Below are 21,200 nucleotides of genomic sequence, written 5' to 3' on the forward strand. Positions count from 1 at the left end.
TGAAAAAGCCACACTAGCACTGTGCTCATCTACATTGGGCTAGCTAGTAGTCCACATGCATTGTAAAACATTGCACCACAAATCAGGTCTCAAAAAAGATGCAGAAACAATGGAATATAACATGCTGGTAACAATGTCTGAATTCTCTAAAACTGAACAAAAGATGTCTAATCCAGAAATTCCATTGTGGAAGCAGTCTTTCTTGACAGTGACTGACAGCGGAGTGGAGGCAAATCATCTGATGGGGTCAAATTTGCATGGCAAGCTGGTACATAAATTGAATGAGCATTTGCCACATGATTTCAAGCAGCCTCTATGTCTTGAACTTTTCAAGAGAAGCTTTCATCTCCTTGGCTTCTATACTCCTTTGCTGTCTCCCATCTCCACATTCTTCTTCAACCTGGCATACAGCAAATATAACTCTACTGCCTTCTCTGTTTCAGTAATACTTGTTTGTCATTTCTGGTGTGTCTTCAAAGCAAAAAGGTATGTAATTAAGACAGACATGTTCACAATAATCTAGCTGCTCACTTGTACAAAATGTTGGGAGCACTCTAGTGGATTTTTACCAATTTTGCCAGTTACACTAGCATAACCCTCAGAGCAACAGACATTGTTTTGGCAGGCAACTCTTCACTTTATCTATTCAATTCAGAATAATCGGCAACAGTCTCTTTTAAAGGCAACTTTATTCAAAATAAGGGGGCATGACAAGCAGATTCTGAACCATTCCTTCAAGTACATTAGTTTTAGCTCTCTTTTTTTTCAGGTTAAAACATCTCATTTGTCTTAACATGGTATATAACATGTTTATTCAAATTGGCTTTGGATCACCAGGGACAAGGTAAGATGAAGGTTTACTGCATGATAATTATGCAATGTTTACACAGATCAGGGTTCGAATCCCCACACAGCCTTGAAGCTCACTGGGTGACCTTGGGCCAGTCTCTGTCTCTCAGCCTCTGAGGAAGGCAATGGTAAACCCCCTCTGAATACCGCTTACCGTAACCCTATTCATAGGGTCACCCATAAGTCAGAATCGACTTGAAAGCAGTCCATCTTTTCAAGTACAAAGAGGATTACAACCTGAACCATTATTAGTATTGGCATACTGTATAAGGCTAGATCCAGATGTGTTTTTCCTCAAGTAGAAAGCCTCTACTGCGTGCAGGTGGACTTTTTCCTGACGTAGAGCAACATTCTTGTACAAGATAACTGAAATTCAGAGATAGCTGTGCTTTCATTTGTGTGCAGTCTTGTACAATAACATTTTGCATAAAGTCATCCACAGTCATCCACTAGCTCATATACAACAGTTTGTGGAATAACGTCACTTCAGTCTCTGGATCCAGTCCATAGAAAAGTAGAGATGATGTGGTAGGCTCAAATCCTGCATCAGTATCCAGCATGGTGGGGTGAATGGCAGTGCCCATCTAACCCAGAGTGTCCCCTGGATTTGACACTGACATTCTTTTGGTTTTTAATTTTAATCTGACATAAGAACTAGTGCCAAATGAAGTGGCTATAGCAGCTGCCACCTTATTTCCACAGAATGTTTCTGGGTCCAAAATATGACTCAGAAGCATTCTCAGGAAATTAAGATGGAAGGTGTTGCAAATGCTTTTCTTATCAATGATGGATTGCCCAATGCTACCCACCCCTGCTGCTGTCCATAGTACCACCCTCCATGTAGTAAGCTTTCTGGAGGGATTCCAGGCCAGTGCTAGGGGGAAAGGCCATCTTGCTAAGGGCCCCCTCAGAACTGGCACCAGCCCTAGGTAGGCTATCCAAAGAAAATATAATTTTAAAAAATAGTACATGAGCACATCCTGCTTAATTTTATTAGTTATTGGGGGAATATTGGAAACATTCTTTCTTCATTATTCTAACCATTAAGTCATCATGTGCTTTCTTCTCACAGTACCAAATGTCCAGCAAGCATTTTCCAAATGCTGTCTCTACAGTGTCAAATGCTTTGATGAGTACAAAAAAAGACCGTATAAACTGGTTAGATAACATCCTTTACAGCAGCCATAATCCTGTGAAGATTTACTTGGAAATTAAGCCTAGATAAATTGAATGGGGTTTACCAATAAATAAATCAGCCTAGGATTGCAGCCTTCTTCTAAAGTAATTGAACAAGTCACAACTGCTTTAAGTTCTATTGATTTCAATAACATGTAATCACAACTTTCTTTGGATCAGTGCCCATATCTAGTTTCTCTGACATTCCTAAAAGCTGTTCGCTGTTAAAACTAAGTAGTGTTCAAGAAGTTGATAAGCATAATTTTAGCACAAATCTGTCTAGCAGTAGCTAACACATTTATTATTATTTATTAGCCAATCCATATAAAAGTGTCTAAGCAATTTACAAAAAATTAGGAGCTAAAGGCATAGTATAAAAACAAAATATATTACAATAGAATCACTAAAATGACCCAGAAACAGACCCAGTTAAACTTCAGCAGCTGAAAACAGTAATACACAGTAGAACATTTATCATCATCTTGTCAAATTCATGGGAGACAGGTTTTATCTGGTAGTGAAAGGATGTTAATGATGGTGCCAGGCGAACCTCACTGGGGAGAGCATTCCACAGGTGGGGAGCCACAACAGAAAAGCTTGCTTTACCTTGTCAACGTCCTCCAATCCTCCCTCAGAGAGGACCACTTGAATGGTATCTCAGATCTTTATGTTTTTACTGCAATAAAACAATTTTTTTCCTTGGGAAACAGGTAATTATTAGCTGGGAAAACAAATGTTTTATAGCTACCAGTTCTGGGTAAGTTTAATGTTCTATCAGAAATTACTCTTGGAGACCAATAAATCCTTCATTTGATGGATACATTCACATACTTGGGCAGTATCATACATCAGCTATGAAATCCCAAATCTAGTAAGTAGGGCAACATTAGCTCTCCAGATTGAATATATGTAAAATCCATGAGAATAAACACTTTTTCTGAAAAACTTGAATAACATATATACAGCATTATCTTCCTAGTATGTTTCATGCAGAATTGGCAAATGGAAAAAACATCTGAAGGCCAGCAAAAGAGGAAAATATTAGAGAAATAGAGTACTACTCTATTCCTCTTGAATACAACAAGAAAGGTATGGAGACTAGTCATTTATGCTGGCACTGAAAGCTATGAAATGAAGCACACAATGTAAGTGCCAATGCAAAAATTCTTACCAAGAACATTCCAAACTATCCAAAAGTTCCACTTTCAGCTGTAGAACATAAGATTTGAGATAAATTGGGTTTATTAGCCATCAAGAACATTCAGAACTGTATTTCAATTTTCTTCTGAACATGTCATTTAAGAGAATTTATTAGCCATCCATAGACTCATAAAGCTAGTAGTATTCCAAGTGGTTGCCATCTTAGCTCATGAAATACAGATGTTACTGTCTTATAAGTTTAAAGTGAAGTTCCTTCGAAGTACTTCAGCTTAGCCAGGCTGCAGGCCAAGCTATTAAATAATGTAACAGTAAATACTAGTGTTTTGTGGTATCTTTTGCTGAATCAACTTTTATGCTTAAGGTAAGGATAAGTGGTGCCTTTGGGCCACAATCTGACCTGTTTTTTTTCTCAGCCCCTGCCGACTCTTCACAGCAGGGGGTGAAAAGGACCTGGCAATCACCCCTTCCAATTTCCAATTCCTGTCAGAAGCACTTACAAGGGAAGAAGCAATGCCATGCCTCACAGTAGGAAAGGCAGACAAAATTTCTTATTTACGGACACTCCTCTCATCAAGAAATGAGACGGAGTCCCTGAGGCTTCTACAATTACCTCTTTTCCAAAAGCAACACACAGCTGTCCTTTGAAATGCACAAACATGTCACGAAAGCAATGGCTGTCTCCTGGACTGAACGGTATACATGAAGATTTCATTCAATTGTCATAGCTAATAACTACTGACAAGTGCAATCCTCCATGAATTTATATCCCTTGAAAAGATTCTAAGCCATTGGCATCAGTAGTGACACACTGCCCACAGCTCAGTGGTGGAACAAATATTTTGCATGCAAAATATTCCAGGTTCTATCCCTAGGCTTTCTTCAGGTTAAGGATCTCAGGAAATAGCCCCTGGGAAAGATTTCTCATGAGACCTTGGAAGGCTGTTAACACAGAAATAACTGAACTAAATGGGCCAATGGTCTAAGTTTAAGGCACATGTTTATTTGTAATACATCTCCTGGTACTGAATTCCATAAACAAATTAAGTGCTGTGTGGAAAATGTACTTTCGTCAGTTCTGAATTACCTATTTGTTTAATGGGGTGATGCCAAGTTTCTAAACTGAGAAAGGCCCAAACACTTCAGCTTTTTGTTCTAGGAAAGATGCCCCAATGATATTGACATTTTTCTTGTCCTCTTTTCTTTCTCCAGGTTTAGGTTAGCTTTGAGGGAGAACTACCAGAACTGTACACAATATTACAAATGTGAGCACTTCATGGATGTATACAATGGCATTTATATTTGCTGTTTTTTTAAGCCCTTTCCTAAAAATTCTGAACACTCAATTTACCAGTTTGCTACTGTACTTACTGATAGAGACCTTTCTGCCAAGACTCCAAGAGTTTGTTTGTGCCAATTTAGAACCTATCTATATACTCTACAGAACAAGTTGGACTTGTAACAAAAGGTTGCATGGTGGAATGTTCAGTGTTCCTGCCAAACAGTAATGCTGTGTCTTCTAGGAGACTGCATTCTACTTCCTTCCAGTTTTCAATTCTTCCCCTCCCCCAAAAGACACTTACATTCTATGGCCATTCTCATTCCTCATCTGGGTGTGTGTTTTTAGGGGGGATCCCCTTGGGGTTTTTTTATGCAACCACAAACCTTGGGGTTCCCGACCATATTGACACTTTCCTTTTCTCAATGATGAGGCAGCAGAAGTCCAGACTATAGTCTGGGAGTTGAAGATCCTATTTTAATGCCCGTCACCAATAAAAGCTCCATGCATGTGGTAAACTGAAAAAAAAGATATACTAAATCTTTCTTCTGCGTGTTCTATCTACTACATGCAAGGACATGTGTGCATATTTATATAAAAAAACAGAGATTTAAAAAATTGAGCCCCCACCTTCAAGTCTGAAGTATAACAGCCCAGCATCTTACTATCTTATTCTATGCATGTAGATCTGCATTAAGACTGGGTTGTTACGTCACCCTTCATGGCAAGGGGCTAGCTGCCACACCACTCCTTTCTGTACCACCAGGTAGTGTGAGAAGCCTGGGACCACACAGGGGAGAAGTCCCAGCTTCCGCATAACAGCATGAACCCTCAACCTGTACTATATTCATTGGGGGAGCATTGAAGAATGAGTTCTGAATGGTCCCAAACTTTTCACCTAACCTTGCACTGTGAGGAGAAAAGCAGGGTTGCTGAGACTCCCACATGTGGAAAGGACCTAGTCCTAGGTAAATTGTGTTGCTTTGGGCAAGTCACTCCCCTTCCTACCCTCTGTTTCCCATGTATAAGACATATTACCATGCTACATGTACAGTTGCTATGAAAGCAAACCAAGCATTAGTTTCTTAAAAATAGAAAATAAAAAGGAACTTCAAGTGTTTTATTGAAAATAATATCTTAAGTTATGAAACAACTGTAATATTCCCAACACAAAATTGTATACTTACTCAGGAAGTGAAACGTGGTTTTACTGCCACCACAATTTAATACAATGCAGTGCTTGTACCATGTAACAAACATCACAGCTACCAAACACTTAAACACAAATGATAGGTTCCCAAACATTACTATACAATGCAAATGTAACATATTGCAAAATACAAAATCTTTTCAGAATACCCTCTGTTACTTGGGTTAAACAAGACAATAATTATTTTATACTCAATAGTTTTAGGGATTCAAAACTTTAAAATGCTCGAAGAAGGGGTCTTCTACATTGATCTCCTAATATGATATTTTGAAAATATATAATGTAGTAAGATTTTTACACTACAAAGTTAACTGTTTAAGAGTTTCACAAAAACGGACAACTACACATGAAAATCATGTGTTTAACAACTTATATTAAAGTATCACAAAATGACTTTCTATATCCAATTATATATTTTTTAAAAATCCAATGCATATTAGACTGCTTTCTCATAAGCATTGGCCTCAATCCAGGGGCTGACACTGAGATAACCATCTACTCTGCAAGTGTTAAGAGACCACTGTACAGATCAAAGGCTGCATCTTACACATATAGGTGAATGTTTTGGTAGAATGAACTGTACCAGTTCAGTTTGTGGATACATCACATTTTGAACGTTCTCTTATGTTAAAAAAACTCCCTACAAATAGAAAGTAAGCACATCAGGAGCCAATTGTAGTCTAGCTATTTGCCTGAGCCGATTTTCTATTTTTATTGTGTTTTGCATCTTTAAAAAATGGGGGAGCTTTCAAAAATGGTATCTCCCATATGTAGGAGGACAGTCTATTCCACCACTTCACTTGCATTTCCTTCTGCTGTTTATTTACACCTGGGTAAAATCTACCCTGTCTCACCCTTTTGCCAAATCAAGAAATCCACATATACAGCCTATACCTTCTCAGTTATGGAGAGGAAAGGATATCCAGGCACTCTTCCCCCACCCCTCCCACCAATCATCCATTTGACAGGGAAAACTGAGATCCAAAAACATTTATGTGCTTGCAGAGCTCTAGATTAGGCTTTTGATACAAGTTAATTATGATCAGTTATTACTACTCTTTCAAATGGAGTCCTGAAAGGAAATACATTGCTAGATTTTTTAATAAGTTACGTTTTAATAAACAAATTCAGACAGATATGAAATTCTGACTACTGCTACATATAGTTCCCCAAACTAGCCTGTTAACATACTTCTCTAATCTGAAACAATTAGACCACCTTAATTTGAAATGGCATTTCAGACTTAACATGCACACTGTAATGCCTCCCTCAACAATACCCCCCCCAACAAAAAACCCTAATTATCTGAAGAACATACAAGAATGGTAGACTTCAAATTTAAACTGGATATTCTAAGTATAACAACAAAAGAGACAGAAAAACCACGAGCAAGGACTACTTGTTGGGCAGCTCAGTCCTGTTCCAGGTATAGATTTGAAGCACAAATCCTGCTTGCACTGCAACAGCTACAAAACCATTCTGTGAGAGATAAGCAGGGCACAGCTGAATGGGTCTCCCTCCCCAATCACCCCCCCAAACACTGAGGAAAATTGCTTCTACAGCTTCTAGCCAGTCCAAAGTTAAACATTAGGCTCTGGCAGCTGGAAGAACTTGGAGTAAGGGGGCAATCATAATTCTGATAAAGCAGATTTGTGTAGCAGTTGCATTGCCGCAGGGACCGGCATCAGCTTGCTTATGCTTAGGGAGCTGGGCATAGAATCCACTATTATTGGGTTCAAAGAGGAATAGGATCTAGATTAGGTAAATGCTTTTTAAAAAATAAACTGAAAACTTTAAAATAAAAGAGTTCTGCACATCGAAGCACGGACCAAAAGAACACATAGCAAGACCTCTCATTTATCGGCTACCATACATTTCAGATAAGTTTTGGACAATTTTTGTTCTCCTTATTTTGTGCTCATAAAAACTGTGTTAAAGAAAAGTGTTAATCTTCTTCAGATACTGACTGGTTGCTGTTTCTCTGATAGAAACTCCTAGAGTGCGAGCGAGAACTGGAATTAGAATGTTTCCGAGGAGATTTAGACATGGATCTAGTAGCTGAGCCCGAACGTTTTGGATGAGATTGCGACTTTGTTCTTGAACTGGAACGTCTTCGATGGGAACTGGATGGTGACTTTTCAGCGTATTTTGAACTTCTCTGGGTTGACTTTGATCGTGACCTTCCCCTAGAACTAGAATTTCTTTGGGGCGTGATGGATCGCCTTGGTGAGCTGGAGTGCCTTGGAAGAGATTTTGAGCGAGACTTAGATTGGCTGTAAGAATGTCGTCTACGCCTTGACCTGCAAATCATCCAAAGCGTTAGAAGTGGTCTTTTATCTTGCCATGCTTTGTTAAGGAGTGTTGTAACCCAAACATTTTGCTTAATTTGTTTTTAATAGTGGGGGGTAAAGAAAGGCCGGGGAAGGAACTGGCAATCCCACCCCATATATATGGTCTGCCTAGTAAACGTCGCAAGACATCACCCTAAGAGTCGGAAACGACTCGCACTACAAGTGCGGGGGCACCTTTACCTTTATGCCAAAAAAAAAAAAAAAAACACTTTATCTAAGGAAATGTAAAGAGTAGTTTGATGATTAAAGAACGTAAGAAGAGCCCTGATGGATCACTCCGGTGCCCATCTAGTCCAGCATCCTGTTGTCACAGTGGCCAACCAGATGCTTCAATGGGAAGCCCACAAGCAGAACCTGAGCACAAGAGCACTCTCACTTCCAAAATTCCAAAAAGAAAACTACAAGAAAAATGAACAATTATTGTGGATGGAACATAACTTAGGAAAACTTGCATTCATGGTTTATGTTTATTTTCTAATGAAATGCCTTTAGACTGGCATAACAAGCAATTAAAAATCATCTATGCATTGTTAATATCTCAGACAAAATCAATTTTATCTCAAACTTTCTTCTTCAAGACTGGTGCAACAAGAATAAGGCCACACTAGGAGGCAGCCATCAAAATCAATTTAACAGCTCAATTTTGATCCAACATTTAATCCAGAATTTTGCAGATACCCTAGCCCCCTAGGTTAGAATAGCCAGGCATACAGCACTATACATGTCTACTCAGAAGTAAGCCCCATTGAGTTCAACTGGATTTACCCCAGGTAAACAGGTATAGGATTACAGCAATGGTGTCCAAATTATTTTACTAAGGAGCCAGGGCTATTGAACCTTTGCAGGAATAGCTCAAGTTTTCCTTTTTTTCATTGATTACCATCCTAGCTGTTTACAAACATTCTCCTGGCACTGATTATAGTATATAATCAAATTATCATCTAGTAATCCTCAGACTTACTCTTTAAAACTGTCAGAGTGCCTCCTACTCCAACCCCATGAAGAACTTCTGCTACGTGTCCTCCTTCGGCTGCGGCTTCTTGATCTTCTGTAGTCCATTGGAGAACATTGACGGCGCTCTTTTGATTTCATCTGACCTGGTGCTAGAATTTAAAGCAGAACTGGAAGATTGCAAGAAAATGGCAGCTTCTTACATTTTTACATGCATACTATATTATAAAACTACATTTTATGATTTCATGCTTGTTTTATTTTTTATTCTAAGAGGTATGAAAGATAACCGTCTTAAAGAAATGTTGTGCAGAATAAGTAAGTGACAAGCTGGTGTTCACTTACTTTTGCGATCACCTTGTGCAAACTGTATTTCAATTTGCCGGCCACATACCCACTTTCTATTGAGATTATAAAGAGCATCTTCTGCATCGCGAACATCTTCAAACATGACTGTCTGTTAAGGACGCTTTAAACATGCACAAAGCAAAAAATTGTATCATATAACATAAACCATGTTACTCAAAGATATTTTCAAAATCAAGAGTTATTTTGATATGCCACTTAAGCTTAGAGCTACTTCATACTTTATACTGCCACTGAAGTATGCCAGTGTTCCAGCAGTGTTTATGGTCATAAATACATACAAATATGAGAAAAGGATACACAACTGCAAGTATGTTGGGGAACTAAGACTGGCCACAAGTCCCTGGCATGTGTACAATACGTATTTCAAAACAGTATTGGCTCCAGAAGATGGCACATTCAGGCACCTGCAAAGGCCCCAAATTGGCAAAAGGCACACTATCCTAACCACGTCACCATTCCCACTTTGCTTTGCAAGCCACACCACTCTCAAGTGTGTCTTGCCCTAGGCCCTCAAAATCCTAGAAATTTGGCTGTGCATCTTTCTTTAATACTTTGTGGGTATATAAGAGCAAGTACCGATGGAATATCAGTATACCTGGACTGCCACAAAAAGTATGAGGCAGCTGTACAACATGCAGAAACAAGCTAGCAATCAATGCCTTTAAAATATAGCTGCTCTGATTCAAAAACTCATATGTATGTTGAAATGCACATTAAACTTCTGCACATATTGGCTTCCCCTCCATTTCAATGTCATATCTTTATGCACATAGAGTTGCTTCTTTACTGACTGGAATGGCAAAGCCCTCATAAGAAGGGAATCTCCATGTATTTTGTAGCCCCTACACCTATAACATATCACTGAAGTAATGCAAGTATATATAAGTTGTACATCTTTATTTCAAGGGCCTTTAAACTTGAAGCATTAACAGGAAAGATTATCTAGATGGAGAAAATATTTTACAATGCAATCCTACCCATGTCTACTACTAAGTAGTATGTCCTACTGAATTTTTGGAGCTTATTCCTAGGTATGTGGGGTTAGGATTGCAGCCTTACTTCGATATTTCTGTTCTGCTTTACTCCAAACACTGTTATTATCTATAAATACCCAACATGTTTTTTTCCTTTTTTCTCATTCTCCTTTATTCTCAATATTTAAAACAAATAACTATAAACGCCACAAAAATTGCACTAGATCATCTAAACCACTGATTAGGTCAGTATTCCACTAAAATCTGTACTAGTAGGGAAATGATTCATAAGAACATAAACAAATATTTGCATACAATTCTCTTGTAGTAGTTTAAGGAAGCAATATTTAAAACTAAAACAATTATAAACAAACAAATTCTTGACTGCAATGCAAGAGCTCAAGCGATAAGATACAAAAGGAAACTTTGGCAGTTACCTCCACGTCACTTGATCTTGACCTTTACTCTTTAGAGCTTGCTAGATGGACTTGACAAGGGCTGGAGAACCAACCAAATCAGACTTGGCTTTGACTTTAGAACTTGAGCAAATGTCGGAAAGCCGAAGCCTTAACTTGGTGTTGTGGCTTTGTCTTTTCTTTGAAAAAGGACTTCCCCTCTTCCAGTTTTCTTTTTATCTTTTCCACCCTCCCTCTTTATTCCTTGAAGCTTGAACTTTAAGGTGTCTTTTGGCTTGCCTGCTTGGACTCTATCTAACCAGGTTCATTCAAACTTTGGGGTGCTTGCCAGCCACTGTGGACTGCTTTACATTTTCTGAGACAAAGAAATAAATACATTAAGTTAGGACGCAATAACAACAATGCACCTCAATAAAAATACAGTGACATAAAGGATATTGTATATAAGCAAATCCTCTTGGGCGTCTTGTGTAGAAGTCAAGCGGAATGTATACGTCTACTACAGGGCCATATCGACCAAATTCACGACGCAAATCCTCAGGCCTGAAGTGTTTTAGAAATAAGGCAAAAAAAAGTGTTTCTTTATTATTATTACACCTATGTTAAAAAAAATCCTTGCTACAGCAGACTTCTCTTGTGTTTTAAGAATATTAAAGACACTTTCTATAATTCTAACACAATTGGGACATCATAGCCATACATTTTTAACATCTTCAAATATATAATTATTGAAACCAAAAACAGTCAGAAGTTTATCAGTATCTTTTAGGGTTCACTGGTGTGTGTTTTTTCTGATAATTAATCATTATCATGATTTTTTTATAAATCAGTTGTGGAAACAGTGCACACAGTAGATGAATGTCAACAATCCTGCAACTGAAAATTCTCCAATGCCAGCATTCTCTTTCTGGAATCACTGCTTTCGTATTAGACTACAATTTCACTTGGGAGATTAAACACCAGTTGAAGTACACTGTACTGTGCTAAATAGGCCAACAACCTAATTTAATATAATGCAGCTCCTATGTTTTCATCAGGGGAAGGAGCAGCAAAGGATGCCAGTTTTCAGTTTCAAATAAATATACTAAAGGATGGGACTAAATTTAGAAGAGAGTGAAACAGTATGGAGAGATGGATTCAGATACATTTTCCTCACATAGACAAATGACAAAAGGATCAGGAGAAACAAGAGAAGGAATTCTGCACAACAAATAATGCTATGCTGAATTCATTGCCACCAGATGTGGTGAGGATTACACAAAACCATGGGAAGAACATGCACAAATTAGCTCCCCTCTGTGAAACGAATAGTTGGAGAGGAGGGTGTCACCCCTTACGTATCAAAGCTCCATACTAGACAGTAATTATTGGGCACCTGTTGGAATAATGGCAGGTTACCCAATACAAGAACTAGCTATTTATATATCACATATCAGTCATATAGGATAATGATAATTATTTGCAGCTCTTTGCATATCGGGTTCTCATGCAAAAAGAATCTCCCACACCCTGCAAACAAACAAAAGAAATCCTACTATGCTTGGAGCACAGAGTAAGGAGGATTTTTTCCTGGCATATCAGGAATCCTTTTACATCGTTACACAACAGGAACTAAAAGGGGCTTCATTCTGGCTGGACCAAAACATCTGTACTGAAGTGATGGTGCCTAAGAGCATCACTCTTCACAAATGGCTATATGCCTGGTCTCAGAGATCTGAGGCTGCAGCACTGCTGAAGTTAAGTGGGAGTGGAGCATTATGATAATTCCTTTGGATTGGAGTTCACTGGGAGCCCCATGTAACAGTGGCTTGGATTCTAAATTTCCAAGGGTAGAAAAGGGGGGGGAGGAAATAAGGGATTTTCAATTATTCCTCATTCCCGCAACAATCCCCTGAAAATGTTCTCCAGAGAGTCGGAGGACTCTTTAAAACAGCATGGGAGGTGACACTGGGAGTTGAACGAATAATGAACAAAAGCCATCTGTCCCCACTGCTTCTTCTACCAATGGGAGCCTCCACTGGATCCAAGTCTCTTCCATTTGCAAAAGGCAACAAGGATCCAAGCCAATACAGAGTTTAGAAGTCAACTCCTACAGTTTTCAAGTTCATAACAAGGAAAGCTAACTCAGCAGAGCGCTAATGAGAAGTGGTTGTATGAACATACTTTAGTGCCATTCACCCAAATTCACTAATCTCCAAATAAGCACTGTTATAATGAGAAACTAAACAGCCTTAATGAACTGACAATATTCCAATGATAACATGGCATGATTTACCCAATTTGTACTTGACCTTTCAGTCTTGACTCACAGGGAAGCATATAACCTGTCATTTTTTATTTATTTATTTAATTAAGCTTATATACCGCCCGACTAGCAACAGCTCTCTGGGCGGTGAACATTAAAAATACAATAAAAATAACACAAAACTGTACACAAAACTGTACAGTCTAAAATCAAAATATAATAATTTACAATTAACAGGAATTAAAATGCCTCAGAGAAGAGAAAGGTTTTAACCTGGTGCCGAAAAGATGATAGTGTCGGCGCCAGGCGCACCTCCTCGGGGAGACCATTCCATAGTTCGGGGGCCACCACTGAGAAGGCCCTAGATCTTGTCACCACTCTCCGGGCTTCCCTATGAGTCGGAACCCGGAGGAGGGCCTTTGTAGTAGACCGTAGTGTACGGGCCGGTTCGTATCGGGAGAGGCGTTCCAACAGATATCGTGGTCCCGCGCCGTATAAGGCTTTATAGGTAAGTACCAACAGTTTGAATCTGGCCCGGAAACATATTGGAAGCCAGTGCAAACGGGCTAGCACAGGTGTTATATGGTCAGACCGCTTAGTTCTTGTTAGCAGTCTGGCTGCCGCATTTTGCACTAGCTGTAGCTTCCGAATCGTCTTCAAAGGTAGCCCTACGTAAAGCGCATTGCAGTAGTCCAGACGCGAGGTTACCATAGCATGTACCACTGATGAGAGGTCCTCCTTACTCAGATAGGGACGTAGCTGGGCTACCAACCGAAGTTGGTAGAACGCATTCCGGGCCACCGAGGCTACATGAGCCTCAAGTGTGAGGGAAGAGTCTAAGATGACTCCCAGACTACGCACCTGTTCCTTTAGGGGGAGTGTAACCCCATCCAGGACAGGGTATATATCCACCATCCGATCAGAGAAACCATCCACCAACAGCATCTCAGTCTTGTCAGGATTGAGTCTCAGTTTGTTAGTTCTCATCCAGTCCATTGTCGCAGCCAGGCAACGGTTCAGCACGTCGACTGCCTCACCTGAAGAAGATGTAAAGGAGAAGTAGAGCTGCGTGTCATCAGCATACTGATGACAACGCACTCCAAAACTCCTGATGACCGCCCCCAGCGGCTTCATATAAATGTTAAAAAGCATGGGAGACAGAACCGAACCCTGCGGGACCCCACATTGGAGAACCCACGGTGTCGAGCAATGTTCCCCAAGCACTATCTTCTGGAGACGACCCGCTAAGTAGGAGCGGAACCACTGCCAAGCAGTGCCTCCAACTCCCAATTCCTCAAGCCTCTCCAGAAGGATACCATGGTCAATGGTATCAAAAGCCGCTGAGAGGTCAAGGAGAATCAACAGAGTTACACTCCCTCTGTCTCTCTCCCGACATAGGTCATCAAACAGGGCGACCAAGGCAGTCTCAGTGCCAAAACCAGGCCTGAACCCCGATTGAAATGGATCTAGATAATCGGTTTCATCCAATAGCGCCTGGAGCTGGTCAGCAACCACACGTTCCAGGATCTTGCCCAGGAACGGAACATTGGCTACTGGTCTGTAGCTGCTGACATCCTCTGGGTCCAAGGAAGGTTTTTTCAGGAGTGGTCTCACTGCCGCCTCTTTCAGACAGCCAGGGACCACTCCCTCTCGTAAAGAGGCATTAATCACTTCCTTGGCCCAGCCAACTGTTCCTTCCTTGCTAGTTTTAATTAGCCAAGAGGGGCAAGGATCCAGTACCGAAGTGGTCGCACGAACCTGTCCAAGCACCTTGTCCACGTCCTCGAGCTGAACCAACTGAAACTCATCCAACAAAACATGACAAGACTGTGCTCTGGACACCTCAGTAGGATTAACTGCTATTAAATAGGAGTCTAAGTCCCGGCGAATGCATGAGATCTTATGCATTCTCATGTCCTGTTATAGTATTTTTTAAATTATTTAAAAAAGGAATTTTATATTTGAAAACAAATATATACATTTTATATTACAAAATAAATATAAACACATATATTTTCTCCAGTTGCCTCGTATAGCTGATTCTCCTGAAAGTTCTCTAATTTAAGACAAAGGCATGCTAAACAATCAAAGTTCAATAGTTCACTTAATGAAAGAAATCAAAGTAAATAAATTAAATCTGTATTTTAACTTGGGGACTGTAGTGAGTTGTTTTTATGTTGCATTTATGTTGCTTTCGGTTTTATGGTTTGAGTTTAAATTATTTTTAATAATTATTACAAGCTGCCCAGAGAGCTTTAATTTATGGGGCAGTATTCCTTATTATCAATAAATAAATTTACATATGAGGAAAACAATAGTCCTACTTTCTTTGTTTTTAGATGATGCATTCCTATGTCACAGTAGGCCTGATTGTAGAAGAGGCATTCCTAATGTGAGAGAAAAGGAGGAATATCCTTCAAATATTATGCTTGCTATTTCTGACATGCTTTATTTTAATGATGCTCTCCTATTAATTGGTGCACCCTTTCTATTCAATTAAGAGTTTTAACAATTATTAATTTAATTGATTAATGGTTTAAACGTTGCAGTCTAGCAATACTCTACTGTTTGAATAAACTCGTCCCTACAAAGTGTTCCCTCTAGAAACAAGGGAAGACTCTAGTAAAGATTTTAAAAGCACACAAAAATACTGAAGCCTGTCCAAAAGAAAAACAAATGCATAAGGCAACCAAATGCAAAGGAGGACAGGGCTCCTGAACATTAATAGACAGCTGCACCCATAAAAATTCACTCGATTACCCAACTTTTTTTTTTTTAAAAAGAAGAAATACAGGGGCCTGGATTTCATTCACATCTTGTCACCTTATGTGACTTTCCGTTTAACTTCAATACCAGGGGCAGCAAAGTGGCAGGGGAGAATTAATTCAAAATACTTTAAGAAAAATACTTCAAAGCAAAAGACCTAGGGAAGATGACAAAGGCTATGATCAATGGCAAAGTACAAGCTTGTTATGCAAAAGGTCCAGGTTCAATCTCCAGTTAAAACAATCTCAGGCAACAGGGGTGACAAAGGCCTCATGCCACTGTGGTTCCTGATTGATAGAATAGACACTGCTGGCCTAAATTGACAATTGGTCAGCAGATGGTATATGGTAACTTTCAAGTCACATAGCTATAACCTACAAGGTGCCTGTAGGACCGCATAGCTACATGCATTTCAAAGAGGGATACGGGTCACATGGGATACTTTCCATTTAAAGCTCCATCTCAACCAAAGTATAATGGGAGGAAACCTACTTCCCACATCTCCTAGCAAATGCCTGGGAACAAACCTCTCCTTCCCACCATCACCACCTAAGGCAAGCAGCCAGGAGCCTATACCTGATACCCAAGGAAAACAAAATATTGCTATAAATTGCATATATTGTTGCATTTGTTTTCCCAGGGCACGTTGCCCTTTGGGGATGAGATCAATTTTTATTTTCTTCCACAACAAGGAGGGAGATTGCTATGTCAAAAACAAAGACAAAAAGCAACCCGGCCCTGCTCTCGTGCGTTATTAATGGGCACAGAATTTTTTTGTATACGCTGCCTTTCTGCATGTAGCAATAAAGGCGGCTAACAACAGAAAAGAAAAAGGATGGGCTTTTTTTTTTAAAAGCCCCAAAGAAAATGTAGCAGGTGATGTTTTACTTGGCACAGAGCCACGATAGGCACAGCTTTACCCGATAACTTCCTGTGGGTCTGCTGAAGGCCTCTCCTTCCCCCTCAACAACAGCAACCAAGAGAAGAAAGCGACATTTGTTCTCTCTTTCCGTCACCTACCTCCAGCCCCCATTGCTTACTTCTCTAGTCAGGCTAACCCATTTTAAACCCCCCTTCCCTCCCAAAAAGAGAAACAAAAACGGCTCGCTTCCCCCGAGAGGCCCATGACAGACGGCCCCGGCCCCAGGAAAGTCCCCGCCCGCCCCTCCTTATGCGCAGGCCGCCTCCCTCCTTGCTTATTACCTAGTGGCGTCCGCCACGTTCCGGACGAAGAGCGAGGTGTTGGGAGGCCGCGTGTAGCGGGACATGGCGCTGGGGCCCTGGGAGTCTTCCCACAGAAAGGGAATTGGGAAGGGCAGAGTGAGGTGCTCTCCGCGCTCCGACGCCGCACAGCTTGAGATGGAGGCGATGGCGGAAGGGGAAGGGGAAAGGGAAGGTATAGAAATTGCAACGGCAGCAGCCACTGGAGACCAGAAGCGGTAGGCGAAGGGGCGGGAACAACGGAGCAGGGGAGAGAAAGCAAATGCTGGCTAGCCTCCCCGTGTATTTTTCTCCCGACTAGATATCACTGCAGTTGCTGCTGGGAACTGAATTTGCGCACGGAGGAAAATCAAAAGCGCCTCCCCCTCCGGGTTCTTCTGTATCCCTCGAAAGTTTGCACCCTGAAAAGGTCCCAGATTCAGTCTCTTCGGCGTCTCTGCTTTACAGGGATCTCGGGTGGCCGGCCTGGCTGCTACTTCTGTTTGAAAAAGACGACAGCTGATGGTCTATAATGAGGCGCTTTGCTGCTCTGAAATGTAACGGTGCAATCGATGTGCTTGTGCTTCCAGGAAAGGCAGGGACACCTGAGAGAAGTGACTGATGTCACTTTTCAATAACACACACCCAGTGTAATTCTGGTAGTGGAGTTTGAAGAGGGTAGCTCAGGAAGTGAACCCGAATCGTCTCTTTCTAAAGCTCTCTGCCTAAGGCTTATTTCCAGCCTCAGTCAAGCTAGGCCTTTGTAGTGTCACTCTGATGACTGACATGTGTCATAGTGCCATACCAAAATGAGGACAACTTGAGCATCAGTGTTGCATTGCAATAAGCAATGGGTTTGCTTATGACACTTAACCATAGATACTCTATCAGAGGTGGGACAGAGAGAGGACTAATATCACCACACAAGAAGTGTTAATCCCATCCTACCGCACTGTAATGTTACCAAGGCATCTTTAACACCTTTTCATAATTTTGGAACTCTAGGATATAATAGATTACACCGGCCCACCAGAGCCAAATGGTTTCAATGAGTTCAAATGAGTTCAAAATGAGCTGGTGATCCAAAGACGGAATATCTATGTAATGGGGAATGTAGGTTGAGTGTTTAACATGCTTAATGACCAGTGTTTGTGCACGTAATCCATCCATGAAGAGGGAAGTGTGCACACTCTCCAGCCATTATGCAGAATCTCCAGTATTATGTATAATCTCCAAGAGGGTTTGGAGAACGTGCATACCTCGATAAAATTTTGTACATTCTCCAGACAATAGACAATAGGAGGAGCACATTGCTAAAAACATAAAAACCAACAACAAAAAATTCTATAAGTACATTCAAAGCAGGAGACCATCTAGGGAGGCGATTGGACTCTTGCATGATAAGGGAGTCAAAGGTGTACTAAAGAACGATAAGGAGATTGCAGAGAAGCTAAATGAATTCTTTGCATCTGTCTTCACAGTGGAAGATATAGGGCAGATCCCTGAACCTGAACTAACATTTGCAGGAAGGGATTCTGAGGAACTGAGACAAATAGTACAGAGCTTGGAAAAGTTACTTTTTTGAACTACAGCTCCCATCAGCCCAATCCAGTGGCCATGCTGGGTGGGGCTGATGGGAGTTGTAGTTTTAAAAAGTAACTTTCCCAAGTTCTGAAATAGTGGTAATGAGAGAGGAAGTTCTAGGCTTAATGGACAATATAAAAACTGACAAATCACCGGGCCCGGATGGCAGCCACCCGAGAGTTCTCAAAGAACTCAAATGTGAAATTGCTGATCTGCTAACTAAAATATGTAACTTGTCCCTCGGGTCCTCCTCCGTGCCTGAGGACTGGAAAGTGGCAAATGTAACGCCAATCTTCAAAAAGGGATCCAGAGGGGATCCCGGAAATTACAGGCCAGTTAGCTTAACTTCTGTCCCTGGAAAACTGGTAGAAAGTATTATTAAAGCTAGATTAACTAAGCATATAGAAGAACAAGCCTTGCTGAAGCAGAGCCAGCATGGCTTCTGCAAGGGAAAGTCCTGTCTCAGTAACCTATTAGAATTCTTTGAGAGTGTCAACAAGCATATAGATAGAGGTGATCCAGTGGACATAGTATACTTAGACTTTCAAAAAGGGTTTGACAAGGTACCTCACCAAAGACTTCTGAGGAAGCTTAGCAGTCATGGAATAAGAGGAGAGGTCCTCTTGTGGATAAGGAATTGGTTAAGAAGCAGAAAGCAGAGAGTAGGAATAAACGGACAGTTCTCCCAATGGAGGGCTGTAGAAAGTGGAGTCCCTCAAGGATCGGTATTGAGACCTCTACTTTTCAACTTGTTCATTAATGACCTGGAATTAGGAGTGAGCAGTGAAGTGGCCAAGTTTGCTGATGACACTAAATTGTTCAGGGTTGTTAAAACAAAAAGGGATTGCGAAGAGCTCCAAAAAGACCTCTCCAAACTGAGTGAATGGGTGGAAAAATGGCAAATGCAATTCAATATAAACAAGTGTAAAATTATGCATATTGGAGCAAAAAATCTTAATTTCACATATACGCTCATGGGGTCTGAACTGGCGGTGACCGACCAGGAGAGAGACCTCGGGGTTGTAGTGGACAGCATGATGAAAATGTCAACCCAGTGTGCGGCAGCTGTGAAAAAGGCAAATTCCATGCTAGCGATAATTAGGAAAGGTATTGAAAATAAAACAGCCGATATCATCATGCCGTTGTATAAATCTATGGTGCGGCCGCATTTGGAATACTGTGTACAGTTCTGGTCGCCTCATCTCAAAAACGATATAGAGTTGGAAAAGGTTCAGAAGAGGGCAACCAGAATGATCAAGGGGATGGAGCGACTCCCTTACGAGGAAAGGTTGCATCATTTGGGGCTTTTTAGTTTAGAGAAAAGGCGGGTCCGAGGAGACATGATAGAAGTGTATAAAATTATGCATGGCATTGAGAAAGTGGTAGTGAAAAGTTCTTCTCCCTCTCTCATAATACTAGAACTCGTGGACATTCAAAGAAGCTGAATGTTGGAAGATTCAGGACAGACAAAAGGAAGTACTTCTTTACTCAGCGCATAGTTAAACTATGGAATTTGCTCCCACAAGATGCAGTAATGGCCACCAGCTTGGATGGCTTTAAAAGAAGATTAGACAAATTCATGGAGGACAGGGCTATCAATGGCTACTAGCCGTGATGGCTGTGCTGTGCCACCCTAGTCAGAGGCAGCATGCTTCTGAAAACCAGTTGCCGGAAGCCTCAGGAGGGGAGAGTGTTCTTGCACTCGGGTCCTGCTTGCGGGCTTCCCCCAGGCACCTGGTTGGCCACTGTGAGAACAGGATGCTGGACTAGATGGGCCACTGGCCTGATCCAGCAGGCTCTTCTTATGTTCTTAATATGCCCATTCTTCAATTAGTATGCGTAGTCTCCAAGAAACATGCCTTTGTTTTCTATGTCTAGTTCAGAAGTGTGCAATTTGCGCCCCCCTGGGCTGTTTCTGGCCCACTGCTTAATCTTACATGGCCCTTCCACTGAGCAGAGGGAAGAAAGGTGAGAAACACAGGCTATATGCATAGTCATTGAAGTGATATCAGAGAATTATATTCATTATACAGCCACAAGAGTGGCTGTATACTATAGCCAGTGTGGATTTTTCACATTCTGCAATGTTAAATTGAAAATACCCCCATGCCATTCTGATGCTTCCCATAAGCTCATTTCAAAACAAAATCTTACAAAACTTATAGTCCTGAACTCAGAAATGCTTGCGTAACAACCCGTTCAATTTTGATGGCAATAAACAAAACAGAAAGAATCGAGAGTTCAAAGTCTAAAGAGAGAGAGAAAAAACCCAGACCCCTGTTGGACTTTTTTCTCTGAGAGTTCTCATAATCTGTTGAAATTAATTAAAAATCAGCCATGTTCACAGAGTACCTGTAATCCTGTTATTGACCTTGCCCCATACTCTGACCTTCATCTTTTGCTGTTTAAAATAATAAAAAAAGCCTGGCTGATTTTTAATTAATTTAAGAAATTTAGCATTGAACTGAATGATAATGTTGGGCATGCTCAGTAAGAACCAACTGTCAGTAGGATTACCAGATGTCCGGTTTTCGGCCGGAGTTTCCAGCTTTTGGGGGTTCCCTCCGGGTCTCCAGGTAACTTACCTTAATCTTCGGACTCTCAGCTTCAATTAAAAAAAAATTTCTAAGTGGTCTGGTTCCCGACTTATACACCAAAACATCACACACACC

General features: G+C 40.8%; 1 protein-coding gene across 6 annotated transcripts; it reads right to left on the bottom strand.

Moving 5' to 3' along the window:
* Positions 1-5,574: 5,574 nt before the first annotated feature.
* SRSF12 (serine and arginine rich splicing factor 12) lies at positions 5,575-17,460 on the bottom strand. Of its 6 annotated transcripts, XM_061623312.1 has the most exons (6): positions 16,948-17,452; positions 15,303-15,365; positions 10,755-11,088; positions 9,320-9,443; positions 8,985-9,126; positions 5,575-7,972 (listed from the first exon to the last, which is right to left on the bottom strand). In XM_061623312.1, exons 4-6 carry the CDS (start codon positions 9,423-9,425, stop codon positions 7,618-7,620), a joined length of 603 nt encoding a protein of 200 aa, XP_061479296.1. In that variant the 5' UTR covers positions 9,426-9,443; positions 10,755-11,088; positions 15,303-15,365; positions 16,948-17,452; the 3' UTR covers positions 5,575-7,617. The 6 variants fall into 6 exon arrangements, with proteins under 6 accessions (XP_061479296.1, XP_061479290.1, XP_061479292.1 ...); XM_061623306.1 differs by lacking the exons at positions 10,755-11,088; positions 15,303-15,365 and adding an exon at positions 11,172-11,276 and having other exon boundaries at positions 9,320-9,423; positions 16,948-17,460; XM_061623308.1 differs by lacking the exons at positions 10,755-11,088; positions 15,303-15,365 and adding an exon at positions 11,172-11,276 and having other exon boundaries at positions 5,575-7,912; positions 9,320-9,423; positions 16,948-17,458.
* Positions 17,461-21,200: the final 3,740 nt, after the last annotated feature.

This window comes from Rhineura floridana, chromosome 4 (genome assembly GCF_030035675.1).
Source record: "Rhineura floridana isolate rRhiFlo1 chromosome 4, rRhiFlo1.hap2, whole genome shotgun sequence".
Taxonomy (NCBI): domain Eukaryota; kingdom Metazoa; phylum Chordata; class Lepidosauria; order Squamata; family Rhineuridae; genus Rhineura; species Rhineura floridana.